Source organism: Phragmites australis, chromosome 11, assembly GCF_958298935.1.
Source record: "Phragmites australis chromosome 11, lpPhrAust1.1, whole genome shotgun sequence".
In the NCBI taxonomy this organism is placed as follows: Eukaryota; Viridiplantae; Streptophyta; class Magnoliopsida; order Poales; family Poaceae; genus Phragmites; species Phragmites australis.
Window position 1 is genome coordinate 18,781,935 of NC_084931.1, and position 22,887 is coordinate 18,804,821.

The 22,887-nt window shown below is 42.4% G+C and overlaps 1 protein-coding gene across 1 annotated transcript; it reads left to right on the plus strand.

Moving 5' to 3' along the window:
* The first annotated feature begins 848 nt into the window (after nt 1-848).
* LOC133885019 (pectinesterase-like) lies at nt 849-3,315 on the plus strand. The gene is made up of 2 exons (XM_062324645.1): nt 849-1,868; nt 2,300-3,315. Exons 1-2 carry the CDS (start codon nt 872-874, stop codon nt 2,998-3,000), a joined length of 1,698 nt encoding a protein of 565 aa, XP_062180629.1. The 5' UTR covers nt 849-871; the 3' UTR covers nt 3,001-3,315.
* The last annotated feature ends 19,572 nt before the right edge of the window (nt 3,316-22,887 follow it).

Genomic DNA, 22,887 nt, shown 5'->3' on the forward strand with positions numbered 1-22,887 from the left:
AAGCTATACTCGATCACTCCTAAACAGTGCTCAAACACTTGAAAACACCTACGATCACTCACACAAGTGCGAACGATCACATACGCAGCTACTCAACCACTCCTGAATAATATGCGAGCACATAAAAACACACACGATCACTCACGTGAGTGCACACGATCACACACGTGAGCTACTCTACCACAAAGAAAGCTAGCAAGCAGAACACATAAGATTTTTTCTACTAGCTTCTCTCTTCACTCTAAACAAGCTCACAATATTTTACTCACGAGAGAGAAACACACATACGAGAATAGTTTTACGAGTCTACACACAAAGATCCTTTTTCTCACTTCTATTTCTCTTCACTACACTTGACACGATGACGCTAATTATAGAGGTTTATATAGGCACGATCGAATTAAGCAACCAAGCCACGTTTAGTTACACGACTAGGCTAACCACTTACCTAGCTTACCCACTAACACAACTAAGCAGTCTTACATACACTTTACTAATCTGAAGCTCACGCATAGCTCTAAGACGTGTGCCGTACACTAACTACGTCCACGCACTTAACTGCGTTCACACAATACTTACTCAGCTATTTGATCCTACTGATATTTCAGTCATTTACACACTTTTATACATCACTAATAACTAATCAACTCCCTAAGTGATGCTACACTTACACTAATTTAAACTCGGCTCATGACTCCAACTCAATGCGCATAAAGAATAAATAAACAACCAGTTTAATTCTAACATTCTTGACCCCTCTTCTCCGCAGAATTACCATGAAATCCCTGTTGCCTTCACCTATAAATTCGCGACCTCACTTCTCCTTCCTCTACCACCACCACCAACAAGCTCAGTGGCACGAAGCTTAGCCATGGCGTCCTACTACTCTGCCACGCTCCCCAGCATCCTCCTGCTCTCCTTCTTAGGCCTTGCGCTCTCCGACGTGCCGCCGTCTACGCCGGTGTCGCCGTCGGTCGCGTGCAACGCCACCACGGACCCGACCTTCTGCCGTTCCGTGCTGCCGCCGCGCGGCAGGGACGACCTCTACACGTTCGGCCGCTTCTCGGTCGCCGAGTCCCTTGCCGGCGCGCGTAAGTTCTTCGCTCTCGTCGACCGGTACCTCGCGCGCCACCGGAACCTCTCCCCCAGCGCCATTGGCGCGCTGCGGGACTGCCAGCTCATGGCCGAGCTCAACGTCGACTTCCTCTCCGCGGCCGGCGACACGATCAGGTCCACGGACACCCTCCTCGACCCGCAGGCGGACGACGTGCACACGCTGCTCTCGGCGATCCTTACCAACCAGCAGACGTGCGTTGACGGCCTGCAGGCCGCGTCCGGGGCGTGGTCCGACCCCGGCGGCCTCACCGCGCCTATCGCCAACGGCACCAAGATGTACAGCCTCTCGCTGTCTCTCTTCACCAGGGCGTGGGTGCCCACGGCCAAGGCGGCGCACAAGGGCGGCAAGAAGGAACCGCACCACGGCCATAGCGGCAAGAAGCCAAAGCAGCCGCAGGCGACCGCGGCGAGGAGGGGTCTGTTCGACGTGACCGACGACGAGATGGTGCGGCGGATGGCGATCGAGGGTCCCGAGAGGACCGTGGCGGTGAACAGCGTGGTGACGGTGGACCAGAGCGGCGCCGGGAACTTCACCACGGTCGGGGACGCTGTGGCGGCCGCCCCGAAAAACCTCGACGGCAGCGGTGGGTACCACGTAATCTACGTGCTCGCCGGCGTGTACGAGGAGAACGTGGTGGTGCCCAAGCACAACAAGTACATCATGATGGTCGGCGACGGCATCGGTCAGACGGTGATCACCGGCAACCGGAGCGTCGATGACGGCTGGACCACCTTCAACTCGGCCACCTTTGGTATGCACCGCGTCTTGTTCTTTTACTAAAATTTATGGTAAATTATGTTTTGACATGAACTACACAAGAGCTTAGAAACTGGCTAATAGTGGCCACAATTAGTGAGCTTCCACTTTCACTAAAAAATAAATAAAATGAAATTGGAATGTCAAGCTAGTGTGACACTAGGCAAGCTCTTTGCTGGCATATGGATAGAGAGGATGCAACCTAAAAACACGTCGCTTTTATTTGGTCCCATTCCACAAGAACTAACTAACAAGGGTATGAGTTGGAGTTGCTCTATCTCCAGTCTCGATAGATTTGTGGTCTCGTCACATCATCGTTCGTGCACGCGGTCTAACACATGCAAAATTATATTTTCTTAATCTTCCTCCCAAATTTCATTTTGTTAATATGGAATATTGTTTTTGTAATTGCCTGTCTTCACGCAGCTGTGGTGGGTCAAGGGTTCGTGGCGACGAACGTGACGTTCCGGAACACGGCGGGCCCATCGAAACACCAGGCGGTGGCGCTCCGTTCCGGCGCCGACCTGTCGGCGTTCTACGGCTGCAGCTTCGAGGCGTACCAAGACACGCTCTACACGCACTCCCTCCGCCAGTTCTACCGCAGCTGCGACGTCTACGGCACCGTCGACTACGTCTTCGGCAACGCCGCCGTCGTGTTCCAGGGCTGCACCTTCTACTCGCGGCTCCCCATGCAAGGCCAGAGCAACACCGTCACGGCGCAGGGCCGCAGCGACCCCAACCAGAACACGGGTACCTCCATCCAGGGCTGCGCGCTCGTCCCGGCGCCTGAGCTCGCCGCCAACGCCGCGTTCCCGACGCTCACCTACCTCGGGAGGCCGTGGAAGAACTACTCGCGCACGGTGGTCATGGAGTCGTACGTCGGCGCGCTCGTCGACCCCTCCGGGTGGATGCCGTGGTCCGGGGACGTCGCGCTCGACACGCTCTACTACGCCGAGTACAACAACTCCGGGCCGGGCGCCGGCACCAGCCGGCGGGTGGGGTGGCCGGGGTACCACGTGTTAAGCGACGTCGCAGACGCCGGCAACTTCACCGTCACCAGCATGGTTCTCGGGGACAACTGGCTGCCGCAGACCGGCGTGCCGTTCACCAGCGGCTTGATTTCTTGAAGCACTGATGACTGATCAAAGTTTACATTAAATGTGTTGCTCCAATAAGTTGAGATCAATTATAAGAGGAACTTTAATTACGTTGTAGAGATAGAGAAATTAAGGGACATATGCAAGAATAAGTGTAGCAAAAAACAGTAGTACTAACATAAAGTGTGGTTCACAACCTGAGCTTTGATAGCGTCTTAGTGAGGTACTTTGTTGTCGTTAAAGCTCTATTTGGGTGGGCGGAATCCTCCACCTATCGACATGGAAGGGTTCGGTCCAACAGGATGTCTATTTAGACTCCTTTACGGAAAGGATGTGTATTTAGACTATGGTTTTCCTTTGTCTAAAAAAAGACTACGGTTTTCCTTAAAAAAAAGGAAGAAAATTGACCGAATAAATCAGAGATGGTGCGGTGTCACCTTCACTTGATAGGCTGTGGTAGGCCCAGGATTTTGAAATTTAGGAATATATACTATATTATATATAGCTAAAAAATTTCGATAACCATAAATATTAAACAACAATAAGATCTTAAGTAAAAATTATTCATAATAATGATAGCATCTAAGGTAATATAAAGGAACTACAAAATTTGAAGTTAAAATATAACTTTACAGTTCGTCATCTTTTGAAACATAGCTATGATGCCATCATTATCAACTTGCAAAAAGAAACCACTTGATAAATATGACCAAATAATCATTTATGTATTGGTTCTATTTTATTTCTTAGCTTATTCTTAACATAAGTCATTGAAAAAAACACTCTCTCGACACTAGTTGTTACTACAGAAAGAATTAGCATCAATTTAAGAAGCTTGTAAAAAATTTCAAAAGTGCCACTCTTCTAAGTTTTAACAAGCTTCATAGAAAGATCGGCGAGATATAGTTTCTTAGTTGATTGGGAAGTTTCAACAATTCATCCTTTGTGAAATCCTTAGGATAAAATTGAGCAAGCTTAACCAAATTCTCCTTTTCAATTGCAACAAATGAATCAATAGAATTAAATGATGCTATGCAAATAAGTAATTCTCTGTTCACCTCATCAAACAAGTCATTAAGCTCTCGAAGTTGCCTATCAATAACATCAAAAAACATATCAATATGAAAGCGGTGTTTATTTGTGACTTTATCGTAGAACCTTGCAGGTCTTCCAACCGGCTTGTAGCGACCATCCATATCAGCAATTTTGATCTTATACTTTACACAAAAAGAAATGACACATTTAAGGAAAGTATCCCTCCATCATCTTGCCGCAATAACTCCAATTGTTCCTTGGGATAAACAAGAGAAATAGTATTAACAATATCGTGTTCCCTCTTTTGCAAAGCATTGCCTAAGTCATCTGTGTACCCAAATATATCTTCCATCAAATGTAACATAAAAACAAACTCAAATGACTCAAATGATGTCAACATTGTTTGAGCCGATATAGCCTTGGCCCCACTATAGTCTTCCCCAATCTTGATGAGAACTTTCTAGATTGGACGATACAAAGCAATAACATGCAATACAGTTTTATAGTGAGATCCCCACCGAGTATCACCTGGCCTTCCCAAGCCCTTCTCTTGATCCAAACCCTGGTTGGTTTCAATTTCACTCAATTCCAATGATTCAATGATAGACATCTTGAGCCACTCGAAGCATTCTTATCTTCTTACAAGAATTCTCAAGAACATTCAATAAATATGAAAATTGTTGAAAGAACCATTGACAATCACCACTCTCCTTAGCAACGACAACAAGAGTTAATTGAAGTTGATGAGCAAAGCAGTTAATATAATAAGCAGAAGGAGATTCATCAATAATAAATTTCTTCGAACCATTAATGTGACCCTTAATGTTAGTAGCTCCATCATATTCTTGCCCATGAACCATAGAAAAGCTCAATTAATGATTCATAAGCAAATCTCCAATTGCAGTTTTAAGTGTTGAAGAGGTAGTTTCTTTAACACTCACAATACTAAGAAACCTCTCAATGAGTTTTCCCTTTTTATCAACATAACGCAAGCAAAGAGCCAATTGTTCATTTAGGGACAAATCACTACATTCATCAGCAGGTATCGAAAAATGTTTATTACTAGGGTCCTCCATGGTAAACTTAGTAGTTTCCTTGGCACAAGAGCTTATGAGATCCTTTTGTATCTTGTGATCTATCATTACTATTTCTTGGAGCATTCTTTAGAACCACCTTGTTAACTTCTTGAAAATTATTTTCTAGAAAATTTAAAAGCTTGAGGAAATTTCCTTATTTTTAGAATCTTCACTTTCATCATGTTCATGAAAAGCCAACCCTTGTCTCAAGAGAAACCTCATGCACCTAAGTGACCATACCAAGCGGGCTATGTAAAGAACCTTGTAGTTTTTGGTTGTCGAAGCAAATGACTGCTGAATTGATGTTTTAAGTTTCACAAAGAAATCATATTTCTCTTGAGCTTGATTGTGGGCACTCTTAATATCATCAACATGTTTCCTACATGCCTCTTTGTGGTTCCAAATTTTAAATCCTCCATTCACAAAAGCGTCTCCACCAACACAAGTATTATCCTTGAATAAATAACAAACAAAGCAAAATATAGCCTCTCTATCCACACTATACTCAACCCAATTATAAGTATCAAATTAGGTAGGAACAAATTGGTGCATACCTCTAATCATTCTTCTTTCAAAATTATGGTCCCGTGGATGACAAGGCCCCAATGCAGTAAATCCCCTTCTCACCCTATCTTGATCATTGGTGTCATAATCTGTAATAAGAATCTCCTTCCTAGGATCACACGGAAACAACTTGTTGATGATTGGTGAACAACTGATCCTCTAAATTTGTAGAATGAATTGAAGATAATTTGAATAGATGAATCACAAGAAAACACAGAGGGGTTTTTAGACATGTTCGAGCCTCACAGAGATAATAACCCTACATCCTATATGTCTTGTATTTATCTAAGCTTATTACAAAGGAGGGTGTAGCTAGCCTAGATGGATCTAAACCTAGTTGGTGACTTACTCCTTCGCTTCTAATGACTTCTTTCAGGTTGTATTGCATGTGGCCTCCTCTTCCTCTGCAGGGTCCCTTGGCTATATATATGGGAGTGTCATACGTCCTTTGGACTCCTCCTTCCTATTTTTGGAGATAGACCTTCCTGGTTATGGGACGCTTTGGGTATCTACGGGTAGTTTCTTTCTTTCAGGGATCCCATTCCCAGAGATAAAGATATGCCCTGAGAATTATAGGAAACTCTTGGGTACCGAGATATGGTAACTATCTATTATTCATCATTAAGCCCCCATCAATATGCGAAATAAGGCTTCGACGGTTCAAGTACATAACCAGCAAAGATAAGCTTTTTGTTTGACCGTATCATTGAGTAGACTCGGATTCCGATTAGGATGAGACATCTAACCTGGTTTCCTAGGTTCTCAGATCACCTACTTGGAATTTTGAACTCCTTCAATTTCTCTATAGAGTACTGGATTCTTCGTCCCAACTGAGTAGGTTTTCTAGTCGACCTGAAAAAATCATCCCATCCTTGCCAAGTACAAGGGAGATTAGACTCATCACTGACTAGGCTTGAAAGTTGAACCATGGTAGTGGAAAGTTTGTGTGGTGGTGAAAAAGATTCTCTGTCATGAATGCGAAGCAATCATCATTCCATCCTTTCGACTGTTCCCATGCACTAGAAAACCCAACGGATAAACAACTGCACCGAAGTCCACCTCTTTGTCCAGGTCGGTCAGCTGAAAAGGCGTAGTCCTGACGACCATTGCATTTCTCGACCCATCGACCTATATAAACCCCCTAGGTGCTAGAGTCTTGGCTGCACAAAACCAGATCTTGATCATGGATCCTCCTCCTTAGTCTAAATATACTCCTTCATCTCCTGACTATTCACCTTCTTCCCCCGAGTACACACCCCTCACTCCACCATGATCTCCCTCCGAATCTGATTTGGTGGTGGAGGTTATTGACGTCTCCTTGGACAAGGAGGGTGAGGAGAAAGTGGTGGTGACTCGCAGCATCCCTGTTAAAGACGGCAAGCCCCTCTCGCCTTAGGTCCAAGATGAGGTGGACTAGGACCTTTTAGAGGTGGAAATAGAGGAGGAAGAAGCAAAGGCTAAGGCGGAGAAGAGGGAGGCGTCCGACGGCATCTCCATTAAAGACAACAAGGCGCTCGCTGCTTCATCCTCTCTGTCCTCGTGTTATTCTAGCGAGGGTGGTTGGAGGGAGTAGCCAAGGCGACGACCATGAAAATAGTGAGTGGAGGTCAATACCTCGCCCACCCATCATCGTAGAGCAGCAACCAGTGGTGAAGAGTTAATGCCTCTCCCAAATCATCATCGTCGAAGATGTCGATGATCTCGAGCCGCGACACCGAGTTCAATTGGGAGTTGGGGCGATGCTGACCTTAACCTCTCATTGAGCAGGAGAGTTAGGGAAGTTTTTCCATCCTCTTCAGTGGGTAGCTCTTTTAGGACTTTTTGTAATCATCTCTCCCTTAGCTTATCTGTAAAAGAGCTCAAAAAATCTTATTAAATGGAATATTCTTATTTCTACCAAAATACAAGTGTTTGACTATGAACCATCTTTTGAATACAAGAAAGTTTTTCAACAAGTGTTCGGCCTTGGTTTCTTCCAAGTAAGTTAGGGAGCTTATTAGAATATTCATCAGGATCACCTTAGGTAAGACTATAAGTGGAAAACGTCTTAGCTCTCAAGCACTTTGGGGACACAATAAGGTTTCAGTGGCTCCAAAAGACATTATTTCTCTTCTTGTCGGAAGTATGGCACGCACGATAAGTTTAGTATTCCTAGTATACATGAAGCCCCCGACTGGTTATTGGGGAAGGATTCCCGGATGGGCACTTCAAAAAACTAAGTGTGCGCGTAGGTATAAGTTCCTGAATTGCAACTTATCTCAGTTTTTAAGGTATTCATTCGAGGGTAAGCGAAAAGATGTATATTAATAATATGAAAACAAGTATTATAAAATTTGTACTATGTACTTACACATAGAACTTACGAAGCTAGTCGATATTCCAAAATATTTTAAGGACTTGTAGCTAACCTATACGACCTTGGTCGATTGGATTCAACCACCCTATAGGTACCTTCCCACTTCGGAGATAGCCTGTTGCTGTTTTCTAGCTTTGTACGAGTCATAGGACAAGATCTCTAAATTCGAAAGATCTTTTGTGGATGTTCTGGTCATGGTACCATCGGAGCACTTGCTGGTACCGTGGTGATCTTATCAACACTTGCGCCCTTTTTTCTTCGAGAACATTGAGGTTATCCTGTTTTCTTAGGATTTCATCCTTATCGGCATATAGTTCAACTAATGGAGATTTGATCTTTAGTTTACATGGCAGCATTGTTTTAGCCCCATAGAGTAGGAAGATAAGCGGTTGATCTATCAGCCTGCTAGACGTCATTCAAAGTTCCCAAAGTATGTTAGGCAACTTGAAAACCTAGGCTTTAGTGTAGGCGGATAAGAGGTTGAAGACGTGGGTTTTGATTCTCCGAAGTACTAGGCCGTTTGCGTGCCCGACCTATCCATTGCTTTGTGGGTGTGCCACGGACGCAAAGCAGATTGGAGTGCCAAGTTCCTTGAAGTAATCGATGAACGCAACTCTGGAGAACTGAGTGCCATTGTCAGTAATGATCCTACTTTGGATGCAGAATCTTGTCATGACACTTTTCATGATGAATTTCTTGGCGACTGCTGATGTGGTTTTTCTGACTACTCAGCTTTAATCTACATGATAAAAGTATCAATTGCAACAAATAGGAACTTAAAGCTCTCGGGTACTACCGGGAAAGGCCCCGGAATATTCAGCCCCTAAGTCACAAATGGCCACAACAAAGGAATTGTCTGTAAGGCTTGAGTGGGTTGATGTACTCTTTTGCTGTGAAATTGATAGCTTGTGCACTTTTTTCCTAACTCGCTCGCATCATGGAGAGCCATAGGCAGAAACCTTGTCCAAATGCCTTTCTAAGCATGGTTCAGAAGTAAGCGTGAGCTCCGCATATCCCTCCATGGATTTCTTCGAGTAGTTCTCTACCCTACTTTTGAGAGATGCATTTCATGAGTACTTAGTGAGCGCCTTTTTGATAAATAATAACATCCACCAAGGTATACATCTTGGATCGACAAAAAATTTGCTCGTTTAGTGCATCATCCTTAGACACAACTCGATCTTGAAGTTACTTGCGGATTATGGTGATCCATGAAACTTCTCTTTCGAGCTAAGCCATGAGTTCCCTCGTGACACCTTTTGGGGCATCAATCCTTGGCGAGTCCCCGAGCTGGTTATAGATCTTGTAGACTACCACTCCTTTTGTTGTGTCTTTTGGTGATTTCACAGATGGCTTTGAGAGTTTCTCTATGAAAATCCCGGGTTGTCCTAGAGACCGTGAGGATGCCTTGCGGGCAAGATTATCGGCAAGGCAATTGTCCTTCCTTGGGATATACTGGACCTCGAGTCCAATGAATTTCTTTTCTAGCTTCCTCACCTCTGCGAGGTAATCTGTCATGGTATTATCCGAGATTTGATACTCCGATCTAACTTTCTTCACCACCAATTGTGAATCCCCTTTTACATGCAGGTAGCGGATGTGTCACACCTTGATTTTCAGATACCTCAAAATTCTAAAATTTCCAAGATTAGACTAGATTAAATAATTAGAATAAGAAAAGGCCTATTTTCTAAAATCAAATTCAAATTTGAATTAGGATTATTAAAGGTTGGATGTATTCATGTTGGAGTTAGGCATTTAGGGTTTTTGTTTGGCTTTTTTTGTATTGTTTGCTTTAGAATAGAATTAGCAAAAAGAAAAGGTTAAAACCCAGCAGGGCTGCCCTCCCCTCTTTTCGGCCCGTTCTACTGCGTCGGCCCACTCTTTCCCCCACTCCCGTGCCTTTTTTCGAGCCGGCCAGTCAGCCGCGTGCGCCCGCCCGCCTATGAAGACACCCGGGCGAACCCCGCCTTCGCCCTGTGCCGATGTTCAGTAGGGCCCGCCTGTCAGCTTTGTCTTCCCCGAGTTAGATTCGGCCACGCCACCACGTCCGAGTCAAAATCCGCCGCCGCCTTGTGCCCTAGCCCTCCTTGAGCCCACCTATATAAAGCCGCTGACCCCCTCGATCTTTCCCCCAACCCAATCTCGTCGAATTCCAAGCGAATCGCCGAGATCCATAGCTCTTCGCCGCTGCCGCCATTGCCGATCGATGAAGCTCGCCACCGCACCACTCTGAAGCTTGTCACCGCCATCCAAGGTCCCTAGCATAACCGCGTGTTCACGCTGAGGCTTCCTCGCTTCTCGCTGTCACCAAAAGACCACCAGAGCTTTGCCGCCGAAGAGATCATGTGAGCTCCGCCGCCCCACCCCCTTCGTCGCTGATCGCCTTTTGGTGTTTTTCTGCCCTCGGTAAGCCTTCTATCGCGTTCCCCGTATGCGTCTTGTCGTGTTACGCCGCACGCCGGAGCACCTGGGTCCTCGAAGCACCGTTTTGGTGAGATTCCCTTGCGTCGCCATTTCTCCGCTCCTTCCCCGCTGTTCGCCTTGCATTGTTAGATCTAGATCCTACGACCCGGATTAGATCTAAAACGTACCAGTTTGGTAGCCAACCAGAGCATGCCACATGTCCACTTTAATCCTAGTCAGCCTCCATGCCCTATTAGCCAGCCATGTCATCACCATGTGTACGTCACCCTAGCAGATCTCGCTGATGTTTTAGCCCAGTCATACCCAGTTAGCAGCCACGCAATAAATAAGTTTTTTCAATACAAAATAATTCCAAATATTCCTGGGAATTGGTAATTTTGCAGTTTAGCCCTAAACGTTTCTGTAATTACAAAAAGAGCACTATCTTTTTACACTTAGGTCCCTAAACTTTCCAAAATTACATATACGTCCTCTATTTTTACAAAAAATTCTCCATAAAAGTTTTTGTTAATTATAAATTAGTCCTTTTATTATTCAAATTAAACCCTAAAACTGTAGCGTATCTTTTTCGCCGTAACTCCGTTTTAATCGATTCTTGCGCTGTTAGATTCGTTTCTCCGAGCTCTATTTTTCTAGATATGTTTTGTCTTGTTGTTCTTTTCTTTTGTGCTTTGTTCTTAGTGTATTTTATTTGTGTGCTTTACCGGTAATTGTGCAATTAGTTGACAACATTCTGGGTCAATTTGAGGAACATCAAGATCAAGAGCTAAGATACACTAAGCAACAGCAAGGAGAAGACAAGTGTCCTTCATCATCTTGAACATATGATTTAAACTATTTTATGTTACAAAATTGCATGCAGTGTCTATCAATATGATGGGTAGTCACCTATGCTAGGGTTTTTCCTAGATTTTCTTTTATCATCTCTTGGAACCTAGATGATTTATGGTTAGGTATCTTTGGTGGGTAGATTGCTTAGCCATGCTTTTGGGATACTGGGAAGTATCATAATCTTGACTAATGAACATATGCAACAATGGTGGTTAACTTGTTAATGGTTTAGCAATATGGAACCTTAGGCCTTGAGCATAGGGATGTTGGTGATAGTGATCATGGTTATGTGGTTGGTTTAGTGTTTACTCAAGTGACCTATTTAAGGACCGGTTCGTGGAGCGACAACCCGAGAAGTTCCGTACAAATACGAGACTGATATGGGTAGGATTAGGCGATTAATTAGGTTTTTTCTAGTGTTGTGTCGGCCAGATGGGAGGCGTGGATGAGGGAAGTTAATTCTCAGAAACCACTGAGCACAAGACGGGGCTTCTAGGTGGCAGCACCTGGTGGTGAAACCTGTTGTGTTGGTGACACATACTGGGAGGATTCTTTGTAAAGGCTTCGTAGTGATCTCCTGGCAACAAACCATTGGTGTGTGTATATTGCTTGACCGGCATTGGAACATGGAGACTTTAGTCATCTGCTTGTAGGTGATGAAATCACGACTCATGGAAAAGTTGTACAACCTCTGCAAAGTGTAAAATCTGATATATCAGCTGTGCTGGCGGTCATGAGAGACTTGGATCCTCACATGATTAGTTGGTTTTGGGTATGCGAATGGTTGTGGTTATGGTTATGGTTTTGGTTATAGTACAGGAAGTATTAGGTGGTTATGGTTTACAAGGTGGGGAGCCTTGTAGGTTGGTTGGTTGGTTGGTTATTTGGGATACATTCACTTAACAATTGTTTAATGCTTTTCAATTACATTACTGTTTTCTTAACTCGCATTTACGCAAAGATACCATGTGTCAGCATATTCTTGTCAAAAGCATGCATGTCATTATTTTACCACACTTGCTGAGTACTCCTTGTGCTCACACTTCCTATCTCCCACAATACATATGCTGCTCAGTGGAGGACTTTCAAGATTTTCAAGACAACGACCTGTGTTCTAGGATTGTGTCTTCCGGTCGGTGCCTATGGAGTGCTTGGTCGCCGATGCTTTCATCCTGTTGTCGTCGTTTAGTCTGCTGTCATTTAGCTAATAGAGTTGTTCAGGTGAAGTCTTTAATGAAAAGTTTATTGGTTGTAAGTTAAAGTATTCCTTAAGGATCATAATGATAGTGTGAGAATTGTTATGGTGCTAAGAGTGTGATTTGGACTTTTGTTTGAGTGTTGATGTGTGCTGTAGAATGCTTTGGCACCTTGTCCATTGTCGCATCTTTAACATCTATATAATATAATATAGTCGGCTTTCCCTTAGCTAGAATACTTTCAAGTCTCTCTTACCTATTCTTATCTCTTTCCAACTCCGATCTGATGGTTAACACAAGAAGGAACATCAGTGGCAAATATGTGGACAACAATAACAACCGGAATCCACCCCCATCTCCCTCCAACGACCCTGGAACAACAGATGGCTATTCGTACTCAGATCTTGCAAGCTTTAGCTCAAACCATGGTGCAGATGCAGTAACAACAACCAAATCATGTTCCTCAACCACACCAACCATCAAGACTTGGAGAATTCAAGAGAACACAGCCCCAGTCTTCAGTCATGCAGTGGACCCTATGGATGCAGATGATTGGCTGAAGGACATAGAAAGGAAGCTACAAGTTGCACAATGCACTGACAGAGAGATGGTTCTCTATGGCTCCCACCAACTCGCTGTTCAAGCTTTGGACTGGTGGGACGCATACTGTGCACACATGAAAACTCAGCAGCTATCACTTGGATGGAGCTCAAATCCAGTTTTCGCACTCATCATATGTCATCAGGAGATATTCGTCTGAAGAAGAAAGAATTCGTGAGGTTGAAGCAAGGATTAATGACTGTAAGGGAATATGCGACCAAGTTTACCCAATTGTCTAGGTATGCCCCAAATGAAGTAGGTACATGTGAGAAGAAGCAGAAATGTTTTCTAGAAGGTCCCTCTATTTTTACATATAGGTCCCTCTATTTTTACAAAAAGGTTCCTAAAAGTTTTTGTTAATTACAAATTAGTCATTCTATTTTTCAAATTAAACCCTAAAACTGTTTTTAGTGTATCTTTTTCGACGTAGCTCCGTTTTAAGCGATTCTTGTACTGTTAGATTCGTTTCTCCGAGCTCTATCTTTTTAGATAGGTTATGTATTGTTGTTTTTTTTGTTTTGTACTCTGTTCTTTGTGTATTTTGTTTGTGTGCATTGCCGGTAATTATAAAATTAGTCAACAACGTCCTGGATCAATTTGGGGAACATCAAGATCAGGAGCTAGGATACACTGAGCAGCAAGGAGAAGGCAAGTGTCCTAGATCATCTTGAACCTATGGTTTAAACTGTTTTGTTTTACAAAATTGCATAAAGTGTTTGCCAATATGATAGGTAGTCACCTATGTTAGGGTTCTCCTTAGATTTTCCCTTATCATCCCTTGGAACCTAGATGGTATATGGTTAGGTATCTTTGATGGGTAGATTGCTTAAGCCATGCTTTTGGGATACTGTGAAGTGTCATAATCTTGACCAATGAACATATGCAACAATGGTGGTTAACTTGTTAATGGTTTAGCAACATGTAATCATAGGCCTTGAGCATAGGGATGTTGGTGACAGTGGTCATAATTATGTGGTTGGTTTAGTGTATGCTCAAGTGACCTAATTAAGGACTGGTTTGTGGAGCGACATCCCGAGAAGTTCCGTACAAACACGAGACTGATATGGGTAGGCTTAGCCGATTAATTAGGGTTTTTCCAGTGTTGTGTGGGTCAGATGGGAGGCATGGATGAGGGAAGTTAATTCTCAGAAACCACAGGGCATAAGAGGGGGCTTCTAGGTGGCAGCACTTGGCAATGAAATCTGGAGTGTTGGTGACACATACTAGGAGAATTCTTTCTAAAGGCTTCGTAGTGATCTCTTGGCAACACACCACTCGCGTGTGTATAGTGCTTGGCCGGCATGGAGACTTTAGTCATCTGCTTGCAGGTGATGAAATCACAACTGGTGGAAAAGTTGTACAACCTCTACAGAGTGTAAAATCTTATATATCAGCCGTGCTCGCGATCATGAGAGAGTTGGATCCTCACATAATTAGTTGGTTTTGGGTATGAGAATGGTTGTGATTATGGTTATGGTTTTGGTTACAATACAGAAAGTATTAGGTGGTTATGGTTTATAAGGTGGGGAGCCTTGTAGGTTGGTTGGTTGGTTATATGGGATACATTCACTTAACAACTTTAATGCTTTTCAATTACATTACTATTTTCTTAACTCGCATTTACGCAAATATATCATGTGTCAGCATATTCTTGTCAAAAGCCTGCATGCCATTACTTTGCCACACTTGCTAAGTACTCCATGTGCTCACCCTTGCTATCTCCCATAATACATATGTTGCTCAGTGGAGGACTTTCAAGATTTCCATGACGACGACCTATGTGCTAGGATTGTGTCTTCCGGTCGGTGCCTGTGGAGTGCTTGGTCGCCGATACTTTCATCCCACTACCGTCGTTTAGTCTGCTATCGTTTAGCTAATAGAGTTGTTTAGGTGAAGTCTTTAATGTAAAAGTTTAACGGTTGTAAGTTAAAGTATTGCTTTTGTTACTTCACCTATGATGGCCTTATGTGTGATGAACTTCCTAGACACATATAAGCCGCACTTAGTTTTATCCGTTAAAATCGGGAGTGACAGGATGCCAAGAGCAGAAGCTACTTAGAGTCCAGTGAGCAGAACCTCATATTCGGTTATGTTATTTGTGGCCGGAAAATTAATCTGCAAAGCATATTGCAAGCTTTCTCCTGTCGAAGAGATCAGTATAATCTCATCCCCATGCCTTGAAGTGTGAGTGATCCATCAAAGAATAAAGTCCATACATTTGATAAGTTGCCACTGTCATCCTGGGGTTGATCTGGGTCGTCCATTCGACAAAGGAGTTATCAAATTCTTGCACTTGATTGTTGTTAGAGGCACGAAATAGACATTGAGTTCTCCAAGTTCAACTAACCACTTGGCGATTTGGCTAATTGCATCTCTATTGTGCAGGATCTCCCCCAGTGGGAATATTAATGGTGTGATGGTCCTATGAGCCTGGAAGTAATGTCATAACTTATGAGAAGCAGCTAATACCTCATATAACATCTTTTGCAATTGTGGATAACATTCTTTAGGACTGTGTAGCACTTCACTAATGTAGTATACTGCTCATTGGCTTTTCTCTCATTCATCTTGCTCTTCTATTTCGACCACCAATACCCCACTGACAGCTCATGGTCTGGTATGATGTATAAGAGTAAATCTTCACTAGGGTTGGTAGCGACTAGCACAGCGGGGGAAGAAGGATACCTCTTTAGATTATTGAATGCCTCATCTACTTCTTTTGACCATTCAAACTTGTCATGTTGTCTTAACAACGTAAAAAAGGGAAGTCCTCAATCTGTGAGCCACGAAATAAACTGATTAAGGACTGCCATGCATCTAGTTAGTCTATGAACTTCTCATACTTACTTGGGGGGTTACATCTCTTCAATAGCTTTGACCTTCTTAACATTGACTTCTATTCCTAGTAAGACACTAGATATCCGAGTAATTTCCCCGTGTTAACTCCAAAAGCGCACTTTTTTCGGGTTCGGCATGACTTGATTCTTGCACAGGTTGCGAACGTTTGTTGTAGGTTGGAGATGAGATCTTCCTTCTTTTTAGTTTTCATAACAAGATCATTGACATATGCCTCTACATTCCAGCTGATCTAATCATGGAGTTTTGCATTTATCGTTGATATGTGGCATAGGAATTCTTCAATCCGAAGGGCATTTTAACATAGCAATACACTCCAAATGGAGGAATAAAGGAGGTCTTCTCCTCATCCTCTAGATGCATGCTAATCTAGTGATAACCAGAATAGGCACGGAGAATGCTTAGATAGTCGCAGCCGGAGGTGTAGTCAACTATCTTATCTATTCGTGGTAGAGGAAAGGCGTCCTTAGGGCAGGCTTTGTTGAGATCCGTGAAGTCGACATACATTCACCGTTTGTTGTTATACTTTTTTTACCATAACAGGATTTGCAAGCCACTCGGGGTGGTCCACCTCTTAAATAAAGCATGCCTTGGTAAGCCTTTCGATTTCCTCCTTGATGGTTTCTTTCCAATCGGGTGCGAACCGTTGGAGTTTCTGTTTGATTGAATTTGTTCTAGGTCAGATAGCTAGTTTATGCTCAATCATCTCCATGTGGATCTTGGGTATATTTGATAGTTGCCACATGAACACATCGGTATTTTCCCGAAGGAAGGTGATGAGCTCAAGTTCCTATTTGGGATCCAAGTGGGATCCGATCCGAATGATCTTGGATGGCTCCATTGGGCCCAGAGGAACTTCTTTGACTTCTTCATGAGACTTTATGACAACCTTAGACCTCGAGTTTTTCATCTCCTCATCGGGTTGATGTTGCATGGCCATGTCTATACTCCATTTGTCACAACGTAAGCCTACTTTTGTGCAACCTCGAATGGTGATGACTCCCTCGGGTCCCAGGATCTTCAAGCACTGATAAAGTAATGTGTGGCTGCTATGAATTTGGCAAAGGTAAGTCTTCCTAAGATGGCATTCTATGCCATCTCAAAGTTGACCACATTGAACATAATTTTTTCTGTTAAAAATTTGTCATGCTTCTGAAGGTAATGAGTAGCGATATCTAGTCGATTGTAGTGGCTGAAGACACTGGTACTATACTGTGGAAGGTTTGAGTAACCAGCTTGATAGCAGACCAAGAGATCTGCATACCTTCGACTACGTTAGTGAAAAGGATGTTCAGGGAACTCCCTCCATCAATAAGGACTCGAGTAACCTTGCAGTTATTTATCATAGGCTCAACCACTATCAGGAAGCTTTGTGACCATATGAAGTTATCTGGGTAATCTATTTGGCCAAAGGAGATTTTGGTATCCGACCACATCACAGCCTAACAACCCTTAGGGATAGCGGCTTGGACTTCTTCGACCACCGTCTTGTACTATCGCTTGGACTCGTAGGACGTGGAACCACTGAACATGTGGTTGATCATCCTATCACCCAGCTGGAAAGACATCGGGTCTATGTCGTTCTCATTGGCATCCGAGTCAGAGTCTCTATTTTGGGTCATGACTTGGATCTTCTTTCCCTTGGCTGCTTTTTCGACTTCTACCTTGACCAACTTTTTCAGAGGCAGCACTCATAGATGATGTGGTTGTTGATTTGGTGGAAGTCGCACCAAGGTTTTCCATCTTGTTCACCAGAGCCTGATGTAAAGCTTCTGCCCTAGGAAGGATCGGAGAGCTAGTCAGGATGGATGTCAGATTTAGCTTTCTTGCCCTTACCTTCCTTTGTGTTCTTCTTGCGTTTCATTTGGACCTTGTCGCCACCATGCCCGCGTTGAGGACACTTAATGCCCTGAGTCTTCTCCTTGACATAGAGGAGTGCATCCTCTTCCCTAGTAGACTTATCGATGATCTACATGAGCTCCTTAATTATTTTGGGCTCCTTTCTAGCGATGTCTTCAACACAACATTGGCTCTTAACCCCTTGAGTGAACGCCTGGATGACATCGTAGTCACAAATATTAGGGATGGTATTTCGGTTATTGTTGAAGCGACACACTAACTCACGCAAGGTTTCTCTATGGTGAAGTAATTTCGGTTCTTTCGAATTCATTCACTTCGACGGCTGGCGCTACACTAGCTTTGCATCTTTCCCCATCTGCTCTCAATGGTGGATACCATTTTTCATGCTGAGGCGAACATACGTATCCTGAAAGTTAGCTCAAATCACGTCGCATAGCTATTCCCACGAGTAGATTATTCCTAGTGATAGATTGGCCAACCATGTCCTAACTACCCCTTCAAGGGTTGTAGGGAGGTAATTTGTCATTACCTTCTCATCCCCACCAGCCACCTAGATGATCATGATATAGATCTAGAGAAACTCAATTGTATTTGTACTTTCATTGTATTTCTTGATCGTCCTGGGGCAGAACCTTGTCAGCCAATTTACGTTCCGTAGATCTAGAGAGAAGGCTAATCATCCCTTGATGGTGCCTTGCTTGGTTCCAGTATCCCCGAGAGTCTTTCCCATGATGATCGGAGATCGGTCCCGATTTGATCGATGTAGGGACGTTTCCAGATTAGATCTATGAGGGGTAGATGAAGCCTCATTAGAAGCCCCTGAGCATCTTTGCCAGTTGTTGATGACCTGATGCAAGTCATTGATCGGGTGATCTTTTACCGGTGAGGTTTGACAGCAATTGTTTGCTTCATTGTCATCCCGGGAAGCCTTATTCCAGGGGTTATGCTTCTCTGGGTCCAATGCATCTATCAACAAAGAATTACCTGGTATGCCTCGATTAGTATTGTTTTTGACTAGGAATTGATGAGAGTTATCGGCCTGGATGATGATCTTCTTTGTTAAGTCAACCGCTGAGTTCATCTAGTCCTTACCACCAATCAGCACCTACTAATGTTCAGAAGATGGTACGATCGGTACCCCGGTAAGGATTGGAGGTGGTGTGCCTACTTGCAGCTTACTATTGCTTGCCCAGCATCAGAGGACCGTGACCATTTGCAAGGTTGTCATCATGACGACCCAGATCATCACCCCCATTTCTAATAGTGAAAACTTCTTGGGGGTAATCTGTGCTAGAGGAGGTGTTTAGATCCATCATTGATGCTTCATTGGATCGCTCCGGGTTGGTATCTTGACAATCCACATTATCAGCATCAACGGGGATTGACCACGACTTTCTGTGAGTCAAGCATTCACAGTTGTCTTGGCAGCCAAGTGGTTTAAACTCGATATCGTAATCTTTGGTGCATTGATCCATAAATCGACTTAACTTGTCGCTTGAATCATCATTTGACAGTTCATCGTCAAAATCCACCCGATCGATTATCGGTTTATCGGGAAGAGAGGTAAAGTTGTCGTAGAACCCCTCGTCTAAAAAACTGGTTTTCAGTGAAGCGTTGGGCGGTGTCAATGGCATCTCACATTTCCATTGTTCAATTCCTCTTTTCATGATCCCCATGGATAGCACCAGCTATCGACAATTGGTAAACCGCCGATCTTACGAATTTATAGAATAGATTGGGGTTCCTTTGAGTAAACAAATCACAAAAAAAAACACAGAGGGATTTTTGGGTAGGTTTGTGTAGGATTGATTACACTCTATAAGGCAATCAGAGGGGGGTGAATGATTGCAAAAAACAATTTCAAAGATTAATTCACCCAAATCAAAAATCAATTTAAACTCGATATTCCATTCAAAATAGATTATATATGCTCCAGTAAAAACAATGTAGAGAAGGATCCGTTGGTCTGATTGCCCTAAAATTTGGACAAAGTATACTAGATTCAAAATACAAAACTATTCCAATAAGAATCTAGTAAATCGGATATTTGGATCAACTACAATTCCTAGTATAAGTAAACTATATCAACCAGAATCGAGTAGATCAAAACCTAGTTGAGTTCACCAAAAGCTACTAGAGATAAAACCAAAGTCACTCAAAATTTTCTCAGATCAAATACTAGATATTCTAGAAAGGTTTTGGATGGATTAAACCAAAATGAAACTCGATAAAACATGAAATTAATTGAAAACCAAAACAAAGCATGCAAAATATAGAACAGAGAGAAAATTCTGAATCAGCAACTCAACAACTTACGAAACTTAATTTTCATTGCATAGATGAGTTTAGAAGATGCCTCTCCAAAGCATACAACAAGGACTTTCAAGAAATCCCAAAACATCCCTCTCTAGGGTGTCTCTATTTTTCTCTTTGCTGTTTGTGTTGTCTTGTCTACCCTATACAACAAATCGCTCTATTTACAGGATAGCCATACACACAAATGCCTCCAAGTCATATTCAACCTGGTCTCTATCACCTCTAATCACAAGAGGACAAATAACTTCCGCTAATTAAGCTAATTAGCCAACAACTCTCATGTAATCATGCATGCAATCTCACCATGCATACATGCATGCATGTAACCAACTTAGAGTCCGTCTCTAATACTAACTCTTGTCTCAAGTCCAACCACCACACGACTTCCTCGTGCCTACTTTGACTTGAACAAGAATTCATCTTCATGTCCTCTCACGATCAGATTGCCTCCTGCATCCATCATGAAACCTTTTCTCCATATGTAGTGTTCTCTCAGCTCAAACGTCCCGCATGACATCCTCGATCACCACGACATCAGTTCCTCCTAAACCTAGTTGCCGAACCTTAGTTCCTCCCTGAACCTAGTTTGCCGATTTGTCATCGACCACATTCGCCTTCAAGCAACACCTGCACATGAATCCAATGAGTATGAGCACAAGTCCTTCCCGACTTGACTCAAGATTAGTTCATACAACACTACTCACACGAGTATATTGCATCATCTCTAAGCTAACACCAGCGTATAAGCATATCTAAGTAGGATCTTAGAAACTCATGAACATTATCCTAATGTCATTAAGATAAATCACTTTGCTATGACAATTTCATCATCCAAACAAATTGTTCATCACATGATCTCACAATCTCCCCCTTGATGAAAATATTGGTAACCCTCAGGTGAACATTGGCTACCTCTTAACAAACATGATTTGAATTTAAAATCAAATGCAAAGTGAAATCAAAAGATCAACAAAAAAATCCTTTGAAAAAGAACGAGAAACAATTCTCCCAAAATGTGCATCTCTCTCCCCCTTTGGCAATGATTTCATGAAAAATTCAAAAGAGAGAATTAATTTTTATTGTTTTTATCATAATGAGCAACATAGATCTGCCACATATATAAAAAATACTTGACCAAGCCACACTATCAAGAATATCTGCACCAACTCGTCTGCACATGTAAAAATATAGTGTGAGCACAACTTATCAAGTATAATTATTGATTTATTTGCAAGGCATAATCTCCTAATCTTAATTACTTCAATTGAACCTTTAACACTTGAATGTGCTTGAATAACCGATTGATTGTGTAAAAGTATATAAGATAAACTTTATTTGCAAGAAATTATATGCACCATTAGCATTATTCTATCCAACCATGCTAGGCCTATGTCGAAAATAATCAAAAGCTGAAGACAATGGTTATGGTCATACACAACTTCTTCCGAGTTCATACCAAAGTGCAATGGTAAGAAGTTTCGAAAAGAAGAAGTGCGACAATGTATATTTCCTTGATCTTTTGCCTATCAACTATTACTCAGCACTTTAGCCCATAACTTTGATACTTTCACATTTATAACTTTTTGAAGAAATCAAAGTAGCCAAGAAAGTTTAACCATGACAAGATTTAATTCGAGTTTTCATTCCGATTAAAAAGTCATGAGAATAACGACACAGTTACATGTATAGATATGAAAGTGGAAAAACTCCCATATAACATAAACATTGGCTTCAAAAGTCACATATTTATCATATGTGATGCTCATATTTCATTGTTTTCTCATTTTTAAATTCCAACAAACTCCAAAATATAAGAACACCCCCTCAAACAATCTCATAGGATGAATAATACTAAGTTTTCCCTGAAGAAAAGTAAAACGAGAAGAATCCAAAGGTTTTTGTGAAATTATCTGCCAATTGGTGTTCAGTATCCACACGGAGAAGTTCAATGTAATTTTTCCACATTATCTCTATGAAAATAAAATCTAATATCAATATGTTTAGTCTGAGAATGTTGCATAGGGTTTTTAGCAATACTTATAGCACTGGAGTTATCACAAAAAAGTGGAACACTGTCTGAATTAACCCCATAATCTTTAAGTGTAGCAACTATCCAAAGAGTTTATGAACAACAACTAGCAGTAGCTACATATTCGGATTCAACAGTAGATTGTGCAACAGAAGACTACTTCCTACATGACCATGAAAAAAGAGAATTACCCAAGAAATGATATGTACTGGATGTACTTTTCCTATCAATTCTACAACCTCTAAAATCAGTATCAGAAAAAGCTCTTAAGCTAATACAAGACGAAGCAGAAAGCCATATGCCAAAGTCTTGAGTGACATGAAGATACCCAAGAATTCGTTTGACATCTTGTCAATCTGAAGCACGTGGGGAAGCTTGAAATCGTGCACACAAGCATACAACAAATTGTATGTCTAGTCTTAAAACAGTGAGATACAAAAGTGATCCAATCATGCTTCTATATTCATTTTGATCAACTGGCTCACCATTTTCATCAAGATCAAGCGTCGTTGTTGCTCCAATAGGTGTTATGATCGGCTTGCTATTTTGCATCTCAAAAATGTCATAGCATGTCTTGTGTATACTTATTTTGATGAGCAAAAGTACCTTCTTTGGTTTGTTTCACTTGAAGACTCAAAAAATATGTTAGTTAACCCATCATACTCATCTCAAATTCCTTGCTCATCGTTTCTGAAAATTGGGACACCAAAGCATGAGATGAACAACCAAAGATGATATCATCTACGTAAATCTAAACAAATAGTTGATCAT